At 50.4% G+C, this 25,069-nt stretch overlaps 1 protein-coding gene across 1 annotated transcript in view; it reads left to right on the top strand.

Moving 5' to 3' along the window:
* Positions 1-478: 478 nt before the first annotated feature.
* LOC134017750 (G patch domain-containing protein 8-like) overlaps positions 479-25,069 on the top strand; it is a 37,546-nt gene continuing 12,955 nt past the window's right edge. The window contains exon 1 of the mRNA XM_062457738.1: positions 479-1,338. Coding sequence (XP_062313722.1) covers positions 1,228-1,338 — 111 coding nt within the window. The 5' untranslated portion in view covers positions 479-1,227. The remainder of the gene's footprint in view (positions 1,339-25,069) is intronic.

The following is a 25,069-nucleotide window of genomic DNA, read 5'->3' as shown; positions in this document are numbered from 1 at the left end:
TGCACGTGTAAGAGTGAAAGAGAATGAAAGCTTTTGCCACTGTTTAGGAGACAGAGAGGATATATGTGTGTGTGAGCTCCTGCATCTGTACTTATGTGTGTGTCTGTGTGTGTGTGTGTGTGTGTGTGTGAAAGAGTGCAGAGCAGAGAGAGAGAGAGAGGGTAGAGAGAGAGAGAGAGAGAGAGAGAGAGAGAGAGAGAAGAGAAAAAAGAGAGAGAGAGAGAGAGAGAGAGAGGGAGAGAGAGAGAGGAGAGAGAGAGAGAGAGAGAGAGAGAGAGAGAAGAGATGAGAGAGAGAGAGAGAGAGAGTGAGAGAGAAGAGAGAGAGAGAGAGAGAAGAGAGAGAGAAAGAGAGAGAGTGGAGCGATGCTGCTGCATCCTGGTTGGCTGGGGGGAACAGGGGCTGAGTCAGAAGTGGTGGGAGGTGTGACAGATGCCCCTCTCCTCCAGCCCTCCCATCACTCCAGTGGCTCTCTGCCATTGGCTCAGTGCAGCCGACCGGCAACAGCAAACACACTATAACACCATGCCTGTCTCAGAATCCGTATCAGGCGAGGAGAGCCGCTCGTCTATGCACACACGCAACGGAGAGAGGGACGCGAGGAGCCTCGGCGCGCCGCGACACGCAGCTGAACGCGGTCCAACGCTACAGAACTGCTGCCTCCGCCGCGCACTAAGCCAGCACATACCACGGGAGAGGACAGAGCGAGGCGAGGAGGAGAGGAGGAGGAGGAGGAGAGAAGGAGTTGAGTTCGGAGCGTAACGAGAGAAGAGGAGGATCGCGCCGCTGCGAAGACGAGAGACAGTGAGAGTGGGAGAGAGAGAGACAGAGAGAGAGAGAGCCCACACAGCAGCTTGACAGCGCCGTAAAGTGCTTCAGAGAACGACTGCACGCCTCTCCTCAACTCTCTGCTCTTCGCTGCGATGAGAAACTCTCACTGCTGAAGGAGTGGAGGAGTGGAGGACTGGAGAGTGCGTCTCTCTCGCTCCACACGTGTGTCTGCCTGGCTGATTGCGGAACACCTGGCCTGTCAAGAAGAATACTCTAGAACTTTTGAGACCCTCGACTCTGACGTCTGGTGGGCTGTTTTTGAGAGTTAGTCTCGAGATAAAGTTCAGCTTAGGGATAGTCATTAGATAAAGTTCAGGTTAGGGTTTATCATTCGATGAAGTAGAGGCTAGGGTTAGTTTGTTTTTGCTGTCATTGCATGGCAACCCTGGGTTTCTCATGGCGTGTTACTACATAGTCATCAGCTCCACCCATCTGAGCAACGGACACCTGCGCAACATCAAAGGGGTGTTCCGAGGACCGCTCCGGGAAAATGGAACCAGAAACCTGGTAAGAACCTTGTAACTTCCTGTCATTAGAACCACATTCCTGCCACAGAACTCTCTCTCTCCTCTGGGTTCTAAGGCAGGTACTAACGACAGGTTCCTTAGACGTGACCTCACCGGGTTCCACAGGTTTTGAAGGTTCTGTCGGTTCCGTAGGTTCTGCAGGTTCTGCAGGTTCTGGAGCTTTCACCAGGCTGGCCGAGTTCCCAGGGTAACTGTGTAGTTGTGGGAAATCTAAATAGAACAGATGTCACTGTGTGTTACATTCAATTGTAAATGTGCTTCATATGTGCAGAAAACTCATCAGGGATTTATCAAAGGAAAAGTTTTATAAAGGACATGACCACTGTCTCTGTAGAAATGGTTGTTGTGTCAAGTGATCGCTTTGCTGCTCTGCGGCGCAGTATGAGAGCTGGCGGGACTTTGAACGCAAAGTTGTGACTCCACTGAGTTCATAAACTGAAGAAGAGATGAGAGAATATCATTGATTTCTTCATCTCTGGATAATAGGAATGTTGAAAGTTCTAAAACTGGCGCTTTCAAGAAGTCACGCCGTCAGATCTGGTGGAAATGCTCTCAAAGTCAAGACGCACTTTCTAAAACGTCTGTCATATCGCGGCAGGGAACTTGCTGATAGGTTGATGTGACTGTTGAGCTGTGAATATGTTGTTATCATAAATCAATTCAGATCAAATTATACACATACATCCCGTTTAAAAATCACAGAGGGCTTCACACTGAACACTTAACCTTTCCCAGAAGATGAGACAAACTTCCCAGCTGTGTTGAGCCAAGTCCCTGTCGTACCCGCGCAGGGCTCCGAGCGGACTTGGTTGTACCGTCGCTGGGTTGTGAACGGACTTGGCGGCCGCGGTCTGTGTCGTGCGTGTTGTGCGGTGACAGCGGCATCGTGTTCCCAGCAGGGAGATGTAAATAGAGAGCAGTGGGTGGAGGATGGGGGGGAGTGGATGTGACAGCGCCACAATGTCAGTTTCCCCCAGCAGTGACAGTCAGTGGGAACAGTGAATGTGTGTGAGCCGCGTGCTGGGATGAGCGCTCCGACCGGGGCTAAACTCCCAGCAGATGGGGAGGGGGGTGGCTAATCTCCACGCGGCCAGAAATGATGTCATGGGATTTGGTCTTAATCGTCGTTTTAGAGCTTTGGAGGCAAATTAATCCTTCTGTTTTGCCCATGCAAAGACAGCCCCTCCTCACGTATCCCAATCTGGCGTGAGGGGTGAGGCTGGGACGGGTGAGGATGTGTGTGTGCTGTCATGCGGGGGGCGCAGTGGGGTGCGGTGGGGTCTGGGTCAGGGTTCGCGTTGGGGCCCCCTGTCTGGGGGTCTCTGGGGGGGGCGTCTCACAGGAGGGGAGCAGACAGGTGGGTAATAGAGACACAGTCTGCATGGAGGAGACAGGTCTGTAATTAGAGGTACTTACTGCCTCTCCTCTCTTTCTCTTTCTCTCCCTTTCTTCTCTCTCTCTCTCTCTGTCTCTCTCCCTCTCTTTTTCTCTCTCTCTCCCTCTCTCTCTCTCTCTCTCTCTCTCTCTCTCCCTCTCCCTCTCCCTCTCCCTCCCTCCCTCTCCCTCCCTCCCTCTCTCCCCTCCCTCCCTCTCTCTCTCTCTCTCTCTCTCTCTCTCTCTCTCTCTCTCTCTCTCTCTCTCTCTCTCTCTCTCTCTCTCTCTCTCTCTCTCTCTCTCTCTCTCTCTCTACCTCTCTCCATCTCTCTCTCTCTCTCTCTCTCTCTCTCTCTCTCTCTACCTCTTTCCATCTCTCCCTCCCTCTCTCTCTCTCTCTCTCTCTCTCTCTCTCTCTCTCTCTCTCTCTCTCTCTCTCTCTCTCTCTCTCTCCCTCTCTCTCACTCTGAAGCCTCACGCCTCGCAGAGCACAGCAGAGCAGCGAGGGATCTCCTCTCACATTAGACACACACACACAGCTTACCTCGCTCAACCATGACACCATTAGTCCTGAACCAACACTTCCAGGAAACACAATGAGCCTCAAGGCTATGGAGGGATGGGCCTCTGGTCTATACCTCCCAGTCAGTTATGGACTCAATCTCCGACGACATGAAGGCACACTTTGAGATGTGTGTTTAGAGGTTGTAAATAAAAAAACGGCACACAGAGACTCAGAACTAAGACCGGGCTGTGTGGTAGGACGGCCAGGTGCCGGGTGTCTCTGATTGGTCAGTGGGGCGTAACATGTTTCTGATTGGCTAGCCAGGTGTAAAACGTATATAATTGACCAGCTTGGTGTGTATTCTGTTTCTGATTGGTCAGACAGGTGGGTGATGTTTGCGATTGGCCAGGCAGGTGTGAGTGTTGTGATTGGCCACCCAGGCTGCAGAATGCTCAACATCAGGCCAGGTGTGAGAGTCAAACTAGCGGTGAGCTCTCAGAGACATGCATGCATTATTAACAGGCAGGGAGAACACACACACACACACCACGTCTGTAATACAAACTACATCAGTTATCTCTGCACACACGCAGGGCTGATTTGCAAAATGAGAGATTAAAATGCATGTTGTTTATGAATGGCAGCTTGATTTGCATAACTACACACAGCGGTGACAGAACCGAGCTGGGGTAACCGAACAGCAGCTGCATCTACCGCTCCCCAGTCTCTGGCCTGCAGGCCCTCCTATGCAAGGATGTGTGTGTGTGTGTACGTGTGTGTACCCCTGTTTTTGTGTGCTCATGTTGATCTATGCTTTGCGTGTGTGCTTGTGTGGGCCTGTGTTTGACTGTGAATGTGAAAACATAACGTGTGTGTGCGTGTGTCTGTGTGCGCCTGTGCGTGTGTGTCTGTGTGCGCCTGTGTGTCTGTGTGCGCCTGTGAGTGTGTGTGTGCGCCTGTGTGTGTGTACGGGGCGCGGGCGCTCACGTGTGTCCGTGTTACGGTCGAGTGCCGCGGACGTGCGCGGGCGGTGACGATATCCGTTGTTCAGAAGGACCCACTGTCTCTCCGAGTGTAACGATGCCGTGTCGTCTCTCCAGAGGTGAACATGTAACTCTGCTTCTCTCCAGATACCCCCTGGATAAACACCCCTATTCATGAGGCACAAAGGCCCCAGCAGGAGGCTAGAGAGGCCCGCTGCGAGGCTATTACGGCGCGATTACACAGTAGCGCGCTAGCATTAGGCTGCTCTTACCTGGAGCCGCTCAGCCATGGCTGTCGACACGCTCATACATATTTACAACCCACCCCACAAAACTGCATCTAGATGAACTGCTGCTTCGGAAACACACAAACACAGGCACACACACACACACACAGGCACACACAGGCACACACACAGACACACACACACACACAGGCACACACACACACAGGCACACACACACACACACACACACACAGGCACACACAGCATAGACACACAAACACAATCTCCGGCAGACACAAATGCTATGACCTGGCAAGTGTTTGCCCCCCCTCCCCCCCCTTCCCCCTCCCCCCCCCTGCCCCCCCTGCCACCCCCCTGTCAAAAGAACATGGTTCTGTAATATGCTAAACAAAGAGGCAGTTACAAGTCAAACTGTGAGCAGGGATTCATCCGAGCCTTGACAGCACCACTGCATCTTCCACTTCTCCACCCTCTCACTTCCTCCGTGTCTGCCCCAGCCTCACAGCCCCCCCACCCGGCCCCTCTGCCCCGGCCTCACAGCCCCCCCACCCGGCCCCTCTGCCCCAGCCTCACAGCCCCCCCACCCGGCCCCTCTGCCCCAGCCTCACAGCCCCCCCACCCGGCCCCTCTGCCCCAGCCTCACAGCCCCCCCACCCGGCCCCTCTGCCCCAGCCTCACAGCCCCCCCACCCGGCCCCTCTGCCCCAGCCTCACAGCCCCCCCACCCGGCCCCTCTGCCCCAGCCTCACAGCCCCCCCACCCGGCCCCTCTGCCCCAGCCTCACAGCCCCCCCACCCGGCCCCTCTGCCCCGGCCTCGTAGCCCCCCCACCCGGCCCTTCGGCCTCCGACTGAGCCTGTCACCCTTCACCAGCCTCTCCCCGGCCTCATAGCCTCCACCCAGCCTCTCCCGAGTCTCTCCAGCCAGTCATCATCTGGAGGCTGTCTCCTTCTCACATTATTGGAAGTGAATGTGATTGTAGCAATTTCATGCTGCCATGATTTTGTGCCTCATAGCTAGCAGTTTTATAATCTGGTAAAAGAGAGAGAGACAGCGAGAGAAGGAGAGAGAGACAGAGATGAAGAGAGAGAGAGGAAAAGAGAGATACAGAGAAAGAAGGAGAGAGAAGGAGGGAGGAGATCGAAGGTTTACCAAACAAATACAGACAAAAAAAATCAGGAGGTGGTTTCGTTTCATGACATGCGGTGCGGAGTTGCCGCGAGAGTGTGTGTTTACGAGGGAAGGAGATCGTGTGTGTGTGTTCAGTGTTCTACTTTGCAGCGCATGTTTGTTTGTCCAGGCAGTGCAAGAACCCTAGCTGTATGATTGGACCATTTGAGAGTCGAGTCTTAAACAGTCATAAACTCACTGTCCCTCCCCAAACACCATTACTGACCTCCAAGCCTATACCCTCTTCCTTCCTCCCATACACACACCTATTACTGACTCCTCCCCCCCCCGCCACCCACCCCCACTCCTCCACGATGACATCAGTGCTGGACCTGGGACTGTTCTGCAGTGTGTGTGTCTGAAGAGAGGTCCAGTCGGCAATACCGGTTGGGTGTCTAGGGAGTGGTGGGGAGAGCTGAGTGTGTGTGTGTGTGTGTAAATCTAGCAGAATGTGCTGGCTGAGCAGCAGCAGTAAATCAGCGTTGCGACGTGCGTGTGTGAATCACACAGAGGGATCCGGCACATTTGTGACAGCCAAGATTAATTACCCCAGTCTGACAAGTGACTGATGCAACACACACACACACACACATAGATATATATCCACGCACACTCAGACACAAGCATGCACAAAAGCCCAAACACACACACACACACATACGTAAATGGTTTGTCAGCAAAACCGCCCCGTAATTGAACAAACGTGTGCCTGTCATTAAATGGATCCAGGAGAGGAATGGTTTTGATAAGAGCGTGTTTGATGTGGGAGCCAAGCCTCGTCTGATCATCCATCAATTAGGTCTGCGCCAGGCGTCGGACACCGAGGGTCTGCTGATAACATGGGCCAGTCATCTGTTCAGCTGCCCTGGACCCTCTCCCTCATTAGAATTCTCCCAGAGATAAAACATTGATCTGTGTGTCTCAGCCAGGAACGGCTCTGAATTTATCTTCCTCTGGCCTCTCGTTTAATCTGGCTCGAGACAGGACAGAATAGGCCTTCCCCACAGACCTGTCCTGGGAATAGGTGTGTGTGTGTGTGTGTACTTGCACTCGTGGATGCCTGTAGTCAACAGTGTTTTGGGGTTTCTCTTTATTCTCTTTATTTGTGTTTGTTGATAGTGTTTCAGTTGGGACTGCGCGTGTCTTCTCCAACAGTGCTGTGTCTCACGGCTGGAGTCTACACGGCCAGGACTTTCCAGGGGAAATCTGATGCAAATAACAGTAGAATGAATACAATTTGTACTATAAAACAATTCTATTCGAATAGCTTTTTTAAATAGACAACAACAAGTACAAATAACTCAAATCATTTAAGTAGTATAAAGGTATTGAAGAAAGTTAGTTGTCATTGATGGTTTTGCCCTGAATTTTTCTTCTGATGTTCAAAGTAAGACAAGAGGTATGCTTCCGTCTGGTAGATTTTGTCAGCATAGCCTAAAAGATTGATAAAGTAATACAAACGCTTCATCTTTTGTGGAACAATTCTGCTTCACACGGCTCCCTGCCCATGAAACTCAAAACTAGAGAGTGTGTCTCCACATCAGTGGCATAGAGCTACACAATATCCATCATTCCCCAGACAGATACACTCGGAACAAAAATGAAGTGTGGTTTACCTGGTATTATATATACCCCCCAGTTAGGTGTTGGTGAGTGTACAGTAACTGGATGTTTGTAGTGTGAGAGTTGTTTTGCCGACCAACTGTCACTGCGTGCCATGAATGTCTCCCATCAAAACCATCTTTTACGCATTCTGTGTATACCGGTAAATACATTCTGCATATGAAAATAAGACTTAAAATCATATGTCATGTTTCCCAGCACCATCGGCTTGATTCATCTAAATACCTTGTCAACCAGTCGCCTACACAGCTTCCAAAATAGTTCCGATTAGCTGCCAAAACACCCAAACAGCTCATCACTACAAACATCCAATAAGTAGTCAAGCTTGAACACAAAGGGCCTTTGTTCAGCGTTTCCGCAGCAGAAAACGAATCCCATCACTTCGGATCCAGAGCTTAATTGCTGATAGGCATCATACTCTTAAGAGGTGTTATAAGTGTGGAGGCTGATTCTTTAAATAGATCCTGCGCTCCTCATCCCCTCCTCCTCCTCTTGCTTTTCTCTGGGTTGCCACAGGAACGCCAGCAGAACATGATGCTTAACTACTTAATCAAATTCATTAGCCAGTGCATCTAAAGAAGGATGGGTGATTAAACTTTTTTGAAGGGCTTGTCAGAAGCAGCATGTCTGAAAGGGGATCCTCTCCAGCTCCCTGAATCTGCTCCTCCAGGAGGTAAACTCACCACGGTGCTGGCCAGGAACAGCCCGATCCAGGCCATGAATGCCTTGTCACCCGCTCTCTTCCGAGTATAAAACAATCCCATGACATTTTCACGTTCATCCTCGAGTCATTCCCGAACATTTAATCAAGCAAATTGAGCGAGGTACTTACTAAATACTAGATAATGTAATTAACCAACGATCTGACCCCCGACCCCTAACCTCTGACCTCCGATCCCTGACCTTTCCAGCCTTTAGGTCTGTCCTCGGCTCCAACTATAGCTAGAGGCTGTGCGATGTTGAGGTGAGGTAGGTGTTGGTGCTAAATGAAAGGTTGGCGTCTGTTTCCAGCTCTCTGCTGTGCAGGTAACTCTCAGAGCCCCATTAGAACAGCAGCTCCAGCACCAGTTTAATAATTAATGTGCGGCCGGTGTTTCTGCAGCGCTTACAGGGGGGGAGTAAAAGGTGATTTGATTTGCTATTTTGGAATGGCCCAATCAGGCGAGCAGGAGTGAGTCTGACAGATGTTGTGTGGGGCAGATGTCAGGACGTATCAGAGCCATGCCTGGCGGACAGCCAGCAGATGCACGGCCCAACCCTGCTGAAGAAAGCTGGGCTAGGAGTTAGCACCCTGCTTGAGAGAGCTGGGCTAGGAGTTAGCATCCTGCTGAAGAAAGCTGGGCTAGGAGTTAGCACCCTGCTGGAGAGGTGGGCTAGGAGTTAGCACCCTGCTTGAAAGAGCTGGGCTAGGAGTTAGCACCCTGCTTGAGAGAGCTGGGCTAAGAGTTAGCATCCTGCTGAAGAAAGCTGGGCTAGGAGTTAGCACCCTGCTGGAGGGAGCTGGGCTAGGAGTTAGCACCCTGCTGGAGGGAGCTGGGCTAGGAGTTAGCACCCTGCTGGATAGGTGGGCTAGGAGTTAGCACCCTGCTTGAGAGAGCTGGGCTAGGAGTTAGCATCCTGCTGAAGAAAGCTGGGCTAGGAGTTAGCACCCTGCTGGATAGGTGGGCTAGGAGTTAGCACCCTGCTTGAGAGAGCTGGGCTAGGAGTTAGCATCCTGCTGAAGAAAGCTGGGCTAGGAGTTAGCACCCTGCTTGAGAGAGCTGGGCTAGGAGTTAGCATCCTGCTGAAGAAAGCTGGGCTAGGAGTTAGCACCCTGCTGGAGAGGTGGGCTGGGAGTTTGCACCCTGCTGGACAGCTGGGCTAGGAGTTAGCACCCTGCTTGAAAAAGCTGGGCTAGGAGTTAGCACCCTGCTTGAGAGAGCTGGGCTAAGAGTTAGCATCCTGCTGAAGAAAGCTGGGCTAGGAGTTAGCACCCTGCTGGAGGGAGCTGGGCTAGGAGTTAGCACCCTGCTGGATAGGTGGGCTAGGAGTTAGCACCCTGCTTGAGAGAGCTGGGCTAGGATTTAGCATCCTGCTGGAGAGCTAGGCTAGGAGTTAGCTCTCTGCTGGAGAGAGCTGGGTTAGGAGTTAGCACCCTGCTGGAGAGGTGGGCTAGGAGTTAGCACCCTCCTTGAGAGAGGTTGGCTAGGAGTTAGCTCCCTGCTGGACAGAGCTGGGGTAAGAGTTAGCACCCTGCTTGAGAGATCTGGGCTAGGAGTTAGCACCCTGCTTGAGAGAGCTGGGCTTGGATTTAGCACCCTTCGGGAGAGGTGGGCTAGGAGTTAGCACCCTCCTTGAGAGAGGTTGGCTAGGAGTTAGCTCCCTGCTGGAGAGAGCTGGGGTAAGAGTTAGCACCCTGCTTGAGAGATCTGGGCTAGGAGTTAGCACCCTGCTTGAGAGAGCTGGGCTTGGATTTAGCACCCTTCTGGAGAGGTGGGCTGGGGTGGGAATTACAGTTAGCATGTTTCCGGCAAGCTGGGTTACGCGCTAGGAGCCTGCCACTGCCAGATTATGAACCATCACTGTGGAGGAAGAGCAGGTTATGAGTCAGTTCCGTGTTATGCAGAGAAGCTCGGTGGTAAACCAGGGCCATACTGGAGTGCGCAGCAGGGCTGTAAACCCGTAGTGCAGAGAGATATACTACACTGTAATGCTATTCACCCCAGAGGGAGGACAATCATGCTGTGGAGAAGCTATGATCTCAGCTCTCTCCTGAACTCAGTGGCGTTGATATAGAGGCTGTTCATAAACAGGCCAGAGGAAGTGCACATGTAGAATTATCTCTCTGGCTACAGATGGTCTGGTTTGGCTCAGCACAAACCAGTCTGGTCTAGTTTACATTTACATTTACTCATTTAGCAGATGCTCTTATCCAGAGCGACTTACCGTACAGTAAGTACAGGGACATTCCCCCGAGGCAAGTAGGGTGAAGTGCCTTGCCCAAGGACACAACGTCATTTTTGCACAGCCAAGAATCGAACCAGCAACCTTCTGATTACTAGCCCGATTCCCTAACCGCTCAACCACCTGACTCCCTTTAGTTTAAACCAGCACTGTGGGAGGTGAGTTGGAGCTACATGTAGCACTAGGTGAAGGTTGTCCCCTAGTCCAGTAGAAGCTGGTCTCTTTGTCTCAAACCCACATTTGTTTTTCTCAGGAGACTTCATTAATGCAGTCTGCGTCTGCACCTGTCAGCATGGCGCATTATTGATCAAAGCGTTTATTACTGTTGATTTTAGGTCTTGTGATATTTACAGCCGCAGTTATTTTCCTCCACTGAAATTGGTGACATTTGGTTCTCATTTAGGGAGCGACCACTTACCTGATGACTGATTATAAAGCTGCTCAATAACAGCCAGACGCTCTCAAAGTCTCTAATGCAACACACCCACAGGGGCACACGCAGTCTGCATCACCCTTTAAAGAGCACAATCATGAACACAGGCCAGCAGTCATTTGCAGTGGCTGGACCGGACTTTAGAAGGGATCATACAGAAGACAGGTCATGATGAATGCTTCTCTGTGACTGGTAGGGAACCAAGCAGAGGAGAGGACGGGAGAGGCGGGAAGCAGAGGAGAGTGGAGGGTGGACGGAGGGAGAGGAGCACAGAGAAGTGGAAAGGAGAGGAGGAAGGGAAAAGGAGGATAGGAGAGCAGGGGAGGGGATAGGAGGGGAGACGCGAGGAGGGGAAACGGCGAGGAGGGAGGGGAAAGGAGAGGCGAGTAGAACGAGTCGAGGGAGAGGAAGAGAGGAGAGGAGAAGAGAGGAGAGGGAAAGAGAACAAACGCCGTTCGGCTCCACCACTTCTCAGTCTCTTGTATCTCCTCCACCTCTCCTTCCTCTCCGCCGCCATCCTCCATCTGAATAGCGTGTATCGTATTCGGCACCACACAGCACAGGGAAAAGCAATCCTCCTCCACTTGATAGATTTTTTCCCTTGGACAATCCTATCTTTTCCCTCTGTCTGAAGGGATGGAGGGAAAAGCTATAATTTACTGATTAAATAGAACACGGCGGCAGTTTCCAGCGACTGCATCCTTGGAATTTAACAGCGGAGTGTTTCTAAAAGGAAGTGACAGGGTTCTGTCTGAAAGACGGATGGTGCTGTTAGAGGAAGGAGCCCACAATGACTATTGATTTCTTCACTGATGGGAATTCATTTTGCCACAACTGCTACCAGATCGGCCATTGTCTCAGGGAGTTGGCTTTCCATTAAGGATCACCTTGGCTGCCCTCCGCAGCTCTGTTCCAGACGAGCTATGGCGACAAGGGGCAACACTTGAGGAACACTGCGTTGAGCTGAAGTAGTTCTGTAAAAACACGTCAAAAAAGAAATTGCGAGTAAAAGAATGTAACACACCTATCTCGAACACTTTTGATTGGTTCTGGAGAGAACTTGACTGGGAATAAACGAGTCCTCTCTGTATGTATAAGATGATAAATGAAGATGGTGAGAGAGAGAGAGAGAGAGAGAGAGAGAGAGAGGGGTGGGAGAGAGGTGAGAGAGAGAGAGAAAAAGGCAGGAAGAATGAGAGAGCGATGGGGAGGGAAAGAGAGAGAGAGAGAGGTGGAGGGAAAGAGAGATAGAGGTGGAGGGGAAGAGAGAGAGAAGTGGAGGGGCAGAGAGAGAGAGAGAGAGGTGGAGGGAAAGAGAGAGAGACAGAGGTGGAGGGGAAGAGAGAGAGAGGTGGGGGGGAAGAGAGAGAGAGGTGGAGGGAAAGAGAGAGAGAGAGGTGGAGGGAAAGAGAGAGAGAGAGAGGTGGAGGGGAAGAGAGAGAGGTGGAGGGGAAAGAGAGAGAGAGGTGGATGGGAAGAGAGAGAGAGAGGTAGAGGGGCAGAGAGAGAGAGAGAGAGAGAGAGAGAGAGAGAGAGAGAGAGAGAGTGAGAGGTGGAGGGGAAGAGAGAGAGAGGTGGAGGGGAAGAGAGAGAGAGAGAGAGGTGGAGGGGAAGAGAGAGAGAGGTGGAGGGGAAGAGAGAGAGGTGGAGGGGAAGAGAGAGAGAGAGAGGTGGAGGGGAAGAGAGAGAGAGAGGTGGAGGGGAAGAGAGAGCGAGAGAGAGAGAGGTGGAGGGGAAGACAGAGAGATAGAGAGGTGGAGGTGCAAAGAGAGAGAGAGAGGTGGAGGGGAAGAGAGAGATAGAGAGGTGGAGGTGCAAAGAGAGAGAGAGAGAGGTGGAGGGGAAGAGAGAGAGAGAGGTGGAGGTGCAAAGAGAGAGAGAGAGGTGGAGGGGAAGAGAGAGAGATAGAGAGGTGGAGGTGCAAAGAGAGAGAGAGGTGGAGGGGAAGAGAGAGAGATAGAGAGGTGGAGGTGCAAAGAGAGAGAGAGAGAGGTGGAGGGGAAGAGAGAGAGAGGTGGAGGGGAAGAGAGAGGAGGCTGTGGAGGAGAAGCCTGTGGCGTTGTGGACATGTTCTCCCACGCTCCTCTGGGACAACACTGGGTACGCTCACTGTGATCTCCTCTGCACTACATCACACTACAGTCACAGCAACACAGTCTCTCTCTCTCTCTCTCTCTCTCTCTCTCTCTCTCTCTCTCTCTCTCTCTCTCTCTCTCTCTCTCTCTCTCTCACACACACACACACACACACACTTACATGCTTACACGCACACACACACACACTTACATGCACACCCACACACGCACTCACATGCTTACACGCACGAAAACACACTTACATGCACACACACACACATTCCCATAGCAACTCGTACACTACAGACACACTCTGCTTCTGCCATAGCAACCCCGAAGACAGAGTTCTCTCTCTCTCTTTGATTGCTCCCCATTTAGACTGAAGCACTCATAAAGCTCCCCCTGTCGCCGTGCATGGGAGCACAGCCAACTGCTAACAAAGGCATTTGTGTATTTTTAGTGCTTAGTCCTCGAGCATTTAATCTTCCCCCACTGTAGTCAATGTATAACTGATCGTACTGTACCAGACCGTTTGTAGGGTGTGCATCTGAGAGCCAGGGTCTCCTTTGAAGGAGCCATACAGTGTTTGTCTACATGTGTCTCCGTCTGTTGAAGCGTTTTGTCTTTTGTGGGGTTGGTGTATCTCTGTGCGTGCGTGTGTGTGTGCGTGTGTGCGTGTGTGTGTGCGTGTGTGTGTGTGTGTGTGTGCGTGTGTGTGTGCGTGTGTGCGTGTGTGTGCGTGTGTGTGCGCGTGTGTGTGTGTGCATGTGTGTGTGTGTGTGTGTGCGCGTGTGTGTGTGCGTGTGTGTGTGCGTGTTAAGCCCAGGAGGGGGGGTGTTGCTCGAACATTCCTAATTGGAAGTTTCAGAGAGGAGCAGCAAGGGTAAAGAGGAGGGGAGAGAAGATAAGAGAATAGGAGGGGAGGGGAGAGGAGAGGAGAAAATGGGAGGGGAGGGGAGAGAAGGGAATGGGAGGGGAGGGGAGAGAAGGGAATGGGAGGGGAGGGGAGAGATGAGAGCAGGGGAGAAGACAGGACAAGACAGGTGATGAGAGGAGAAGGTGGGGGACAGACAGACAGACGCACAGACCGAAAGGATCTCCACGGTCCCAGTTTGATCCCATTGACGTTTGAATACCAATGAGGAGAGAGAGAGAGAGAGAGAGAGAGAGAGAGAGAGAGAGAGAGAGAGAGAGAGAGAGAGAGAGAGAGAGATGGGGGAGGGAGGCTGAATGGAGAGAATCCCACCGGCTCTCCCCTCATTATGAATCAGATGTTCGCCCCCATACCATCAACACCCCCACCCCACAGCCCCACCATGGATCCCCTCAGAGACACCCCCCACCCCCTCACGCCCCCTCCCCGACCCCTCCATGCAGTGGAGAGCTGTATAAATAAGGATGTCCAGTAGAAAGCTATGGGCCAGGTGATCAATTCTGACATAGATGTGTTTCTTATGGCCAAGGTTTTCTGACTCACCGACCAGCTGACCGGGAACAAGCCTAGTTTACATCAAACAGCTGCAACCTGTCATTTTTAAACAGCAGTACTAAGTCAGTTGTATCTGACAGTGATACTAAAACAATCATATCTAACTGTCACTAAGACAATCGTATCTCAGAGTTGAAGTTTAAAGAGAAGTCATATCGCAACTCCAGTCAACCAATCAAATCACATAGCTTCAGCTTTAATCAACCAATCATATCACACAACTCCAGTCAGCCAGTCGTATCACATAGCTTCAGCTCCAGTCAACCAATCATATCGCATTGCCACAGCCATCCTATAATTTATCTCAGCTCCCGCTCCACACTCCCCGCTCCCTGCTCCAACACACACACACACACACACACACCAGCAGTCATAAACCATACAGGACTGCCTACTGGTAATTTTCACACATACACACATATAGAGAACACAGCTTGATGCTGTAGCAATTTTCTGGTTTCAATGACTTTTTCAGTGGTGACCTTTTGAAGAGAAGACTGAATTCCTCTCCTCAGAAACACAACGCACACACAAACACACACAGACACACACACAGACAGACACAGACAGACACACACACAAACACAGACACAGACAGACACACACAAACACAGACAGACACAGACAGACACACACACAAACACAGACAGACACAGACAGACACACACACAAACACAGACAGACACAGACAGACACACACAAAACCTACGCATGTGTATGCACACGTACACATACAGCATGCCTTGTGTCCAGGCAGGGTTTGGTGCGTGGACCGCTAGAGCCCGCTGAGAAGGAACAGAGATTGCAGCCTTCATATCAAAGTGATCAGAGTACCACAAAAGCTTTGATCCTATTGGCTGAACGTGCGGCAACCGAGCCCTAAACTCGTTTCTCAGCTGAGCCGCATCAATAATTAACTAGCGGGGAAGCGTTGGAATCTGAAGGAAATGACACCCTTAGATACTCCCTCCTCGCCCACAAGGCACCAGGAAAAAGGTGCAGTTATGAAGACGTTTCCACACTGAGCCTGTGTTCTGATGTTAAACAAACACTGTAGGTTTGTTGGCAGCAATATCAGAAATCCTCGATGTCAAGCCCCTTTAGGTGGTCTGTGTTTTTAAATACCTCAGGAGGGCCTGGGTCTGGGTATATGTAGGTTAACCCTGGGTCTGGGTGTGTGTAGGTTAACCCTGGGTCTGGGTGTATGTAGGTTAACCCTGGGTCTGGTTGTATGTAGGTTAACCCTGGGTCTGGGTGTATGTAGGTTAACCCTGGGTCTGGGTGTATGTAGGTTAACCCTGGGTCAGGGTGTATGTAGGTTAACCCTGGGTCTGGTTGTATGTAGGTTAACCCTGGGTCAGGGTGTGTGTAGGTTAACCCTGGGTCTGGTTGTATGTAGGTTAACCCTGGGTCTGGGTGTATGTAGGTTAACCCTGGGTCAGGGTGTATGTAGGTTAACCCTGGGTCAGGGTGTATGTAGGTTAACCCTGGGTCTGGGTGTATGTAGGTTAACTCTGGGTCAGGGTGTATGTAGGTTAACCCTGGGTCTGGGTGTATGTAGGTTAACCCTGGGTCAGGGTGTGTGTAGGTTAACCCTGGGTCTGGTTGTATGTAGGTTAACCCTGGGTCTGGGTGTATGTAGGTTAACCCTGGGTCTGGGTGTATGTAGGTTAACCCTGGGTCAGGGTGTATGTAGGTTAACCCTGGGTCAGGGTGTATGTAGGTTAACCCTGGGTCAGGGTGTATGTAGGTTAACCCTGGGTCAGGTTGTATGTAGGTTAACCCTGGGTCAGGTTGTATGTAGGTTAACCCTGGGTCAGGGTGTGTGTAGGTTAACCCTGGGTCAGGGTGTGTGTAGGTTAACCCTGGGTCTGGTTGTATGTAGGTTAACCCTGGGTCTGGGTGTGTGTAGGTTAACCCTGGGTCAGGGTGTGTGTAGGTTAACCCTGGGTCAGGGTGTGTGTAGGTTAACCCTGGGTCAGGGTGTGTGTAGGTTAACCCTGGGTCAGGGTGTGTGTAGGTTAACCCTGGGTCTGGTTGTATGTAGGTTAACCCTGGGTCTGGTTGTATGTAGGTTAACCCTGGGTCAGGGTGTGTGTAGGTTAACCCTGGGTCAGGGTGTGTGTAGGTTAACCCTGGGTCTGGTTGTATGTAGGTTAACCCTGGGTCTGGTTGTATGTAGGTTAACCCTGGGTCTGGTTGTATGTAGGTTAACCCTGGGTCAGGGTGTGTGTAGGTTAACCCTGGGTCAGGGTGTGTGTAGGTTAACCCTGGGTCAGGGTGTGTGTAGGTTAACCCTGGGTCTGGTTGTATGTAGGTTAACCCTGGGTCTGGTTGTATGTAGGTTAACCCTGGGTCTGGTTGTATGTAGGTTAACACTGGGTCAGGGTGTGTGTAGGTTCCACCGAGAAAAAGTAACCTTTATGCAAAGCGTAAGCTACCTGTAGGCTAGCAGTTGTGACATGTGTGGTCATTTAAGTATGCTATATTATTATAGTTCTTCTGCATGGGAAGTTGACAGGCATGTGTCTAAGCACAGCTAGATATTTAACACCCGAGACACCAAAAAAGCCAAAGATTTGCTTTGGAACAGACAACATACGACATGTCCTCAAGGTTCTTCAGCAAGAGTGTATCCGAAAACAAAAACACGCTGACCTTTTGAAAACATCTCAGTGCAATCAGGCAAACAAGTTTAATCTCTGGCTCTCACATCTAATCACCACGTTAGACAGCCACCGGGAGATCCTGATTCTGATACAGAGGAGCACTCTTTCCACTGACACTTATCTGGCTCGTCATAATTGCCTCGTAGGATATCCACCGGCACTGCTGAAGCCTCTTTGGAGGAAAATTGTTTTTACAAGCAATTAGGCATGCAGCCTCATTTAGCTGAACGAGTCAAAGGGCCGTGTCGCGGAGACGACACAGCGGGGGACATCATCCATGGAGAGGGGAGTTGAGAGCTCCGCCCACTGCAGAGTATCTACACTCACTACCCAGAGTAGAGCTGGAGGTGTATCTACACTCACTACCCAGAGTAGAGCTGGAGGTGTATCTACACTCACTACCCAGAGTAGAGCTGGAGGTGTATCTACACTCACTACCCAGAGAGCAGAGCTGGAGGAGGGGTATCTACACTCACTACCCAGAGAGTAGAGCTGGAGGGGGTATCTACACTCACTACCCAGAGAGTAGAGCTGGAGGTGTATCTACACTCACCACCCAGAGTAGAGCTGGAGGAGGTGTATCTACACTCACTACCCAGAGTAGAGCTGGAGGAGGGGTATCTACACTCACTACCCAGAGTAGAGCTGGAGGTGTATCTACACTCACTACCCAGAGTAGAGCTGGAGGAGGGGTATCTACACTCACTACCCAGAGTAGAGCTGGAGGAGGGGTATCTACACTCACTACCCAGAGTAGAGCTGGAGGAGGGGTATCTACACTCACTACCCAGAGTAGAGCTGGAGGAGGGGTATCTACACTCACTACCCAGAGTAGAGCTGGAGGAGGGGTATCTACACTCACTACCCAGAGAGCAGAGCTGGAGGAGGGGTATCTACACTCACTACCCAGAGAGTAGAGCTGGAGGAGGGGTATCTACACTCACTACCCAGAGAGTAGAGCTGGAGGAGGGGTATCTACACTCACTACCCAGAGAGTAGAGCTGGAGGAGGGGTATCTACACTCACTACCCAGAGTAGAGCTGGAGGAGGGGTATCTACACTCACTACCCAGAGAGCATAGCAGTTAAGGCGGTCTCTTGAGTACCATTAGATGACAGTATCTCCAGATTACTAGTATATCCAGATGACCATGACAGTATCTCCAGATTGTCAGTGTCTTCAGATGACCAGCGTCTCTAGATCACCAGAGAGCATCTCCAGACAATCAGAGAGAGCGTCTCCACGGAACTGAGTCTCTCCCTCCTCAGGCTAGCGAGACACGCCGTGTGGGTCGTGTGTGTGCGGACCAGAGGGGACGGCTCAGGCAGGAACACATTTCCCGTCGACTACGAGTCCCAGATCCGAGGCCCCAGCATGGGGGGGGGGGGGGGGATGACAACTTCCTGAGATGAGCCGTGGGCCGAACATTTGGGACTCTCCGAGGTCCGCAGCCCCACCGATCACTTGTCACTGGAGCTTATTCGAGGTGTGCTCACACACAGACGTGAGGCGTCCTGGAGGGACGGCCGGCGCGAAGGAGACGACGGCGCCAGCCCTTCAGCATGGCGGCTGTGCTGTGCAGGGGGTCGTGGGAGATGAAGGACACACAATGACTAAAGATGGGAGCCAATCTGCTGCGGCCAACTGGGACGTCGAGCCCAAGTCCAACCGGGTTGCGGCGTCTCTGAGGGTTGGGGGTCCCTACATGGCAGGTGCGCGGCTCCCGAGCCGGCTCCGCCGCGCTGATTGGCATCATTGTCGTTTTGATCGGTTCCAGCGTTGGCTGCAGCAGAGCTCCAGGGCTTGTTGAACTGGGTCATTACTGTTCTCTCACCACGCTCTCTCGCTTCCATCCTTTCACTCGTTGTTTCACTTTCTCCTTCCCTCACTTTTCTTGGCACCCCCACCCCTCCTCTTTTCCCCTCTCTTTCCCACTTCTCTCTGTCTGCTCCAGTTCTCGCTGGAGGCGGAGCCAGGAGGAGCTTAGGGACATAAAAATGGTAATCACATATCATTTCATCAAAGCTCAGACTGTTTCAGCTGCTTTGAAGTGTCTCGGTTTGGCCTTGTAAGGGATTATTCCTCCTTGTGTAGTTTATAGCGGGGCCCCTCCACCCTGTGGCCCCCGGTCAGATAGTGAGCCTCTCTGAGACGGGAGACGCTCGCTGATGCAGCCGTGGGCTCCGACGCAAGGTCGCGCACGGCTGACACAGAGGAAGCTCCCCGCATTCTGTGTTTGACGCAGACATAGATGTGCATGGACCCCATTTACACACACACACTGCGGAGACTCACACACACACGTTCACAAAATGCGTGTGCACAGACACAGTCGTGCGTGCACTCCCAAAAGTACACGCACACACTAGCATGTATACAGCAACACGCACAGACATGTGAGATCCAATTGAGACGTCAGCCAATCAAAAGTCAAGGCGGGTTGTTCTGGGCCGCTAGGGCGTGGGAGGGAGAGATCTCTGGACAGACGGTGGCACTTACACTACAGTATCGTGATGACAACCATGTCACCATGGAGACCAGACAGACAGAGTGACTGTCAAGGCACTACCCATCCACCAGCTGGGGTGACAAAAAAAACGTTGTCATGAGTTAAGAGTCAGGCCAGCATTGTAGAGGAGAGACGAGGACAGGAGAGGAGAGGGGAAAGGAAGGGAAAGGATGGGAAAATGGGGGAAAGGAGGGGAAAGGAGAGATGAGGGAGGAGAATAGCTAGCTCTCTGGTCTGCAGGGTTTTTAAGAGAGAGCAGCTCTCTGTGGATGAGGGGTTCAACTGAAGTAGTAAAGAAGGCGGCAAAGATGGAGAAGATGAAGATGGAGTGGCTGGGAAAACGAACTGGGGAGTCAATGAGCCAGTTATGATGGCGTCCTGCTTGAACTTTCTCATCGCTCCCCCCCAACCTCATCCGTTCCCGCCCTCCCTGTCCCCCAGCCTCCAATTCTCCCAGCCTCTAAGTCTCTCACATCCCTGCCTCTCAGCCTCCCAGCCTTCACCCGACACAGCCTGCTAGCACCACATTAGTCATCTCCCACCAAACGTTTCTAACATCATCTGTTCCACTTCGCGTCATTTTCTACTTAGTTTGATTTGAGTCGATGGAGAGTCAGAGAATCAGGTCTCCGTTCATCACTCAGACTAAGTGTTTCAAAGAAGGCCTTAACTGCTGTTTAGTCTTTCGTGTGTGTTCTGCAGTCCACATCTGGTCCAGGTGAGACAGACGTCATGTTATTGATCAGGATAGGATCCATCGAACAAGGCTCCCTTAGTTTTGTCTGCAATCTACAACGTCTCTGTGATTACAGGTGACTGATCCTGATTGGATTGTTTCCTCCGGTGTGTCTTTTAACAGAGACGTTCCTTCACCTGCCCTCTGATTGCAGATTATAATTATGCCACTCTCTTTCTCTTTCTCTCTCTGTCTGGGTGGGGGATCTCCCTTGATTTCTCCGGGGGGGGGCACTCTGTTTCTCTTGAAGGGGAGTGTGATGTTCAAATTATAAGATGTCAGTTGATTCCTTCCTTCCTGGAGGACTACTTGTCAATCACACTCATCTCCTCTCTTCCCCTCATCACTCCTCTCCCCTTTCCTCCCCTCATTTCTCCTCTCCTCCCTTCTCCTCTCCTTTCCTCATCTCTCCTCGCCTCATCTCTCCTCAACCCTTTTCCTCTAAACTCCTCTCCCCTGCCTTCCTTCTGTGATTTCATCCAGTGCTGATTGATGCAGTCTAACAACTCTGTAGAAAGCTGAAAGTCGAAGATTCCTAATTGCAATGTTTTGAAGCTAATTCATCTCTTCATTCTTGTATTCGTCTCCTCATTCTTGTGCCCCTAATCCATCCGCCTCACTGAGGGCCTGTGTGTGATTCCACCTCCCTGCCTGTCTAGAATACTGCAGTATTGGGACTGAAGAAGAAGAGAGAGAGAAAGAGAGAATGAGACAGAGAGTAAGACGGAGGGAGGGAGGGAGGGAGGGAGGGAGGGAGGGAGGGAGGGAGGGAGGGAGGGAGGGAGGGAGGGAAGGAAGGAAGGAATGAAGGAAGGAGGGAGGGAGGGACAAGAAAGAGAGACAGATGTAGGAAGGGATAGAAGGGGACAGACAGAAAGAGAGAGAAACAGAGAGAGACAGATAGAGGGACGGAGAGGCCATTGAAAGACAGGTGGAGAAGGACATAGAGAGAGAGAGAGAGAGAGAGAGAGAGAGAGAGAGAGAGAGAGAGAGAGAGAGGGGGGGGGGGGAGGGGATGGATAGGGAAAGGATAGGGAAAGTAATGGAAAGGAAAGGAAGAGAAGAGAGGGAGAATTATGAACCCGTCGGACCCATAAAGGTATTCACATATCTGATGTAGGAGCATCCATCAACATAGGGAGCAGGTAGCTAACAGTCTGGCTGCATTAACCACACGCCGGAGCCAGGCCAGAAGAATCACTCACAGATAAAAGGATGGATCAATACTGATGACCCTGTCCTTTTTGCCACTACCGACCCTGCATCGACAAAGCTATAAGGAGAATTAAACAGCATAATGATTTTGCATTCAAAGACAGGCTGCTGTTAAACACAGGCTCAGCTGAGGGCCGTCACAGCGAGCTGGCCTTCACCATGTTTGGAACAGGCTGGGGCCAAGCATCTGAGGATAACTAAGATGCTGTAAAAACTAAATAGATCCCAGGAAAAGGTTGTATACGTTTAAGCAGAGTTTAAGGTACTGCACTGGGGTCTTTATACAATTGAGATACTTCTGTAAATACACTAGACAGACAAGAGTAATGGGACACCTACCCTTTACTGTTACAGGAGCTTTTATGACAAGTATGACATGAAGGCTATACAGAAAGGTTTTGTTGAGTTGGGTGTGGAAAAACGTTACTGGCCTGCACAGACCCCTGACCTAAACACCATCAAACATTACATTTACATTACATTTATTCATTTATCAGACGCTTTTATCCAAAGCGACTTCCAAGAGAGAGCTTTACAAAGTGCATAGGTCACTGATCATAACAACAAGATAGCCACAAAAACATTGCGAGTAGCCAAAACATGAAGCACACATTGTGAACAACCAAAGTAAGTGCCAAAGGGAAGAACCATAAGAGCATGTAGTTAAACAAGTTACAATTAAACAACACGAACCGCTATAAGTGCAAGTGTACCTGTGGAAAAAGCAAGCAACAATAATAAAAACAATATATCACAGCGAGTACAAAAATTTAAATCAGTTACCACTAACCACAAGAGCAACAAGTCTCTAAGCAAGAGTCATTGTGATCCTTGAGGAAACTAACATCGGGTCAAGCGAACCATTCCTAAGTACCGTTGTACTCCCGGAACAAGTGCGTCTTGTGCGGTGGGACCACCAGGCGGTTGTCTGAAGAAGACCGTAGGTGATGGGTGGGGGTGTAAGGCTGCAGGAGAGACTTGATGTAGACGGGTGCAGTCCCGTTCACTGCTCGGAAGGTCAGTACCAGGGTCTTGAATCTGATACGGGCCATGATAGGTAGCCAGTGGAGAGAGATGAGGAGCGGGGTAACATGGGAGCGTCTGGGTAGATTGTAGACCAGGCGGGCCGCTGCGTTCTGAATCCTCTGAAGAGGGCGGGTTGGACATGCTGGGAGACCAGCGAGCAGCGAGTTGCAATAGTCCAACTTGGAGAGGACAAGTGCTTGGACTAGCAGCTGGGTGGAGTGCTCAGACAGGTATCTCCTGATCCTCAGGATCACATTTGGGATCAATTCTAACGCCATCTGCAAGCCAAGTCTAATCACCCAACAGCAGTGTACAAACTCCCCAATGCTCTTGTGGCTAAATTGGCTCACATTCCCACAGAAACACTCCAAAATCTTGTAGAAAGAATTTCCCATAAGAGTGGAAGATGTTTAGCTTCAAAGGGGGCACTAACTCCATATTAATGCCTATGGATGGTAATGTGTAGGTGGTAATGTGTAGGTGTCCAAAGACTTTGTCTATATAGTGTATGTATGAAGACGGTTCTGAAGAAAGTTCTACAAACAATATAATGGTTCTATAAATATTCTAAATGTAACTAGTAGTTCTGGAGAAGTGTCACCTCCTGTGGAGTCATTCGGCTAAAAGGCAATGAGATTCAGAAGTGACTCAGTTTTCTGGAATGCAAACGTGAATTTTCCATCAAACGGCGTGTTAATGGTTTTGATATCACAATTACGCAATCAACAATGTTAATGAGGACGCCTCTGTGATGAACAACGCTGGGGGAACACCACCCCCCACCCTCACACACACACTCTCACACACAAAAACACACACACACACACTTACTCAGACACACACACACACACATGCTTACTCAGACACACACACACTTACACACACATACACACACACACACACACGCACATTTACTCAGGCACACACACACATACACATGCACACGTTTACCCACAAACACACACTGTCCCTTCCTGGCCTCCATCCCCCGGGAGGCAGCTCGAAGCAGCTCCATCATCACACAGAGTTTGATTATGATAGCTGCTCATGAAGCCTGTCTGATTTGTGTTATTACCCAGTGATTAATGTGTGTGTTGATGGAGCTGTGTTGTGTGTTCGGCACCAGGGTGGAGCACAGTGACAGTGGAGTTGGTGGAAACTGACCTACTCTACTGTTTCACTCCTCACTGATCAGTTGTTCGTTTAGTAGAGGCTTATTCCAAACACACTGGCCTGTCAACACACGCACACAAACACACACACACACATTCCTCTCTTTGCTGGGTACATAGCATACATGAATTTAAAACAGCATTTTCAGAGACAATTTGCAAAGCTAATATTTTCTAAATTATGCAAGCATCTCTGAAAGTATGATAATGCAGTAATACATTTTCTTTTGCCGATGAGGTGTTTAAAGGGCTCTAGAAACTACCATGAATAATTAACGATCAAATGTTTAATTTCCATCAGATAGAAGATATTGTCATCTAAAAGGGGCTGTTAATATTCTAGCGTCCTAGTTTCACAGCCTGACTTTGTCCTCAGGTAGAAACGTTAAAATATGAGTGTATCTGTATTTTGCTTACCAAGTGTGTAGTGTTTAGATTGGAGTGCGTAGTGTGCAGAGTGAAGTGTGTCTCTAGGCTACAGTATGCAGTGAGTAGTGTGTGGCGTGCAACCCCTGTGCAGCAGATTTTGAAGGATTTGTTTTCACCGCAGTCACTAATCCTCTGGATATAAATACCTTGTCTTTTGATGGGAGTTTTAATGCCTGTTTGGAAACAGTCCAGACAATGTAAAACAACAGGCACATGTTTGACTAACTAAACGCTACTAAATATGTGTATTCTCTCCCATCATCCCAGCTTAGAGAACTTGACAGGGTTAACCACTGCCCAATAAGAATATAATAGTTCATTAGTTCTGGTGTGGATCTTGTTTGTGTCAGGAGAGCAATACAATTACGGTGATTTATAATAACACTGCTCACCCTGGAGAGCAGGCAGACTGGCAGAGTTCTGCTGAGTAGCAAAACTGACACACCTTGTGAAAACAGCTCAGGCCTGACAGCTGAAACTCTGAAGCAGGCTAACACTGTAGCATCGAACACTGAAGCAGACTAACACTAAAGCATCAAACACTAAATCAGACTAACATTGAAGCATCAAACACTAAAGCAGATTAACACTGAAGCAGGCTAACACCAAGGCAGGCTAACACTGAAGCAGGCTAACACTGAAGCACACTAACACTGAGGCAGGCTAACACTGTACATTTAGTCATTTACATGTAATCATGTAGCATCAAACACTGAAGCAGACTAACACTGAAGCAGGCTAATACTGTAGCATTGAACACTGAAGCAGGATAACACTGTAGCAGGCAAACACTGAGGCAGGCTAACACTGTAGCATCGAACACTGAAGCAGACTAACAATGAAGCAGGCTAACACTGAAGCAGGCTAACACTGAAGCAGGCTAACACTGTAGCAGACTAACACTAAAGCATCGAACACTGAAGCAAACTAACACTGAAGCAGGCTAACACTGAAGCAGGCTAACACTGTAGCAGACTAACACTGAAGCAGGCTAACACTGAAGCAGGCTAACACTGTAGCAGACTAACACTGAAGCAGGCTAACACTGAAGCAGACTAACACTGTAGCAGACTAACACTGTAGCAGACTAACACTGTAGCAGACTAACACTGAA

This window comes from Osmerus eperlanus, chromosome 3, assembly GCF_963692335.1.
Source record: "Osmerus eperlanus chromosome 3, fOsmEpe2.1, whole genome shotgun sequence".
NCBI lineage: Eukaryota > Metazoa > Chordata > Actinopteri > Osmeriformes > Osmeridae > Osmerus > Osmerus eperlanus.
The sequence above is the reverse complement of the archived record's forward strand: the minus strand, read 5'-3'. Positions and strand labels throughout refer to the sequence as shown.